This window comes from Salvia hispanica, chromosome 3, assembly GCF_029641045.1.
Source record: "Salvia hispanica isolate PSC_SH4W2 chromosome 3, Shi_PSC_v1, whole genome shotgun sequence".
NCBI classification, from domain to species: Eukaryota; Viridiplantae; Streptophyta; class Magnoliopsida; order Lamiales; family Lamiaceae; genus Salvia; species Salvia hispanica.
The window spans coordinates 48,609,441-48,611,778 of record NC_142694.1 but is presented as its reverse complement, the minus strand read 5'-3'; the positions used below and the strand labels follow the sequence as shown (position 1 = coordinate 48,611,778).

General features: G+C 38.9%; 1 protein-coding gene across 1 annotated transcript; it reads left to right on the top strand.

The window, feature by feature from the left end:
- The first annotated feature begins 204 nt into the window (after nt 1-204).
- On the top strand, nt 205-2,009 carry LOC125209424 (UDP-glycosyltransferase 83A1-like). The gene is made up of 2 exons (XM_089066812.1): nt 205-825; nt 950-2,009. The coding sequence occupies exons 1-2, from the start codon at nt 318-320 to the stop codon at nt 1,828-1,830; spliced, it is 1,389 nt and encodes a 462-aa protein (XP_088922938.1). The 5' UTR covers nt 205-317; the 3' UTR covers nt 1,831-2,009.
- The last annotated feature ends 329 nt before the right edge of the window (nt 2,010-2,338 follow it).

Below are 2,338 nucleotides of genomic sequence, written 5' to 3'. Positions count from 1 at the left end.
AATCCCGTGTCGTCCCACAAGTGTGACATCTTTTGTGGGACGGAGGGAGCACGTCTCTTTCATTATTAAATAAATAGACTAAAATTGTCCCAATGTTTTATTAATGATTAATTCTATCCCAGCATTTTAAAAATTATCCCAATGTTTTATTAATTATTAATTCTATCCCAGCATTTTAAAAATTATCCCAATGTTTTATTAAAAGAACACTCGTGATAAGGATGGAAAGAAATATGTGGTTGAGAGTTGATACGTACAATTTTTTAACCACATTATCTGTTCGACTAGTCGATAGGAATTGAAAAGAAGGAGCTCCGATGGCCGGAAAGAGACCTCATGTGTTGGCCGTTCCAATCCCGCTCCAAGGCCACGTGAAGCCGCTCATGAGCCTCTGTCGCCAAATAGCCAAACACGGCGTTAAAGTCACCTTTGTCAATGCCCATTCTATTCATCACAAAATACTTTCTGCATCTCAAAAACAACAAGACGAAGACGAAGAAGATGATTCCTGCCACAGTATAGTGATGGAAACTGTTCCCGACGGTTTCACTCCTGAAGACGATCCAAACAACCACTCTACGCTGCTCGAAAATCTCCCAAGGACAATGCCACAAAGCTTAACCGATTTGATTCAAAGGATCAACACCTCCAATCCTTACGAGAAGGTTACCTGTCTCATTGCTGATATCGCATTTTCATGGATTTTTGAAACTGCAGAAAAGATGGGAGCCGAGCCTGTCGCCTTTTCCACACCTTCCGTCGCCAATTTGGCCTTCATGCTTCACACTCCCAAACTCTTAGAGCAAGGAATTCTTAATATAAATGGTAATACTTAATCATCCCTTTTGTTTAAGGTTTTTTAATCACTATAATTACTATCTTCTGTGAATAATATCTTGGGACTTAGCTCGAAGCGGACAATATATATATCCTAACAAATTAAGTGCAGGATCTCTCCAAACTGGGGATGTAGTTAGTCTTTCAAACGATATACCTTCTTGGAGGAATGGTGAATTTCTATGGAGTTTCTCTAGAGACCCGGAAATAGAAAAGGTGTTATTCGAATTTACAACCAAAGGATTCAAAGACGCTAGTAAAGCAAAGTGGTTGCTTTGCAACTCTTGTCATGAGCTCGAACCTGCAGCTACAGAGTTGGTCCCTAACCTCTTGCCAGTCGGGCCCTTAAATTTACTCGACTCCAACAATGTCGAATCCACCAATTTCCTCTATGAAGATTCATCTTGTTTACGCTGGCTGAATACCCAACCAGATAGATCTGTGGTGTATGTTTCTTTCGGAAGCTCGGGAGTTTTCTCTCAGCAGCAGATGGATGAGTTGGCTTTCGGGCTTGATCTATCGGGTCGGGCTTTTCTATGGGTCGTCCGGCCCGATCTTGTCAATGGGTCACCAGTCGTGTACCCTCCTGGGTTCGGGACTGGTCTCGGGAAGATTGTGGAATGGGCACCTCAAAAAAGAGTCCTGTCACATCCGTCCATTGGTTGTTTCGTGTCTCACTGTGGATGGAACTCTACAATTGAAGGTGTGAGCAATGGGGTCCCTTTCCTATGTTGGTCCTATTTAGGTGACCAGTTGCATAATGAGAGGTACATTTGTGAAAAGTGGGGGATTGGATTGAAAATTGATTTTGATGAAGAGGGGATTATTAGATCAAGATATGAAATCAAGAACAAAATTGACATGTTGTTTTCTGATAATAAGTTTAAGGAAAATGCACTGAAGCTGAAGGAAATGTGTGGTAAGAGTGTTGCCGATGGTGGAACGTCTTACAACAATTTGAAGAAGTTTATTGATCATCTTTATAGGAGATGAATGGTATGGTTTTTAACTTATTCCAAAAATTTGTGTGTTCACGGCTATGTAATGGTTTCTGTTATGTACTAGGACTATTTTTTATGAAATGAAATTGATAAGGTTTTTACTTGTCAAACGGATTACTATGTAAGGGTGTTTTATTTGATAAATGAAATCGATAAGCTTTTTATAGTGTCTGTTCTTGAATTGCAACAACATTTAAATATCAATTTAGCATTGTAATCAATTGCATGAGTATTATATGTAACCAGATCATGCAAACATAACATCAATTATAGTTGCATTTACTAAATTATTACTCCATCCTCACCATTGAGTGTATCTTCAGTACTTAGTTTGTTAAAATTTGCTATAGCTTGTCCCACAACATAGTACACATTTCATTATTTTGGAGTAACCTAAATAATTGTATGTAGAAAAAGTGAGGTAGTCAAGGAGGTTCAATGGGTCCCCCAAGAGGGTAGGTCCGTAATTGTTATAAATATAAAAATATAGAGTTATTCGA

Coding starts and splice junctions, on each gene's coding strand:
- LOC125209424 (XM_089066812.1), top strand. CDS start 318: ATGGCCGGAAAGAGACCTCATGTGTTGGCCGTTCCAATCCCGCTCCAA. Junction 826..949: donor AGGAATTCTTAATATAAATG/GTAATACTTAAT, acceptor AATTAAGTGCAG/GATCTCTCCAAACTGGGGAT.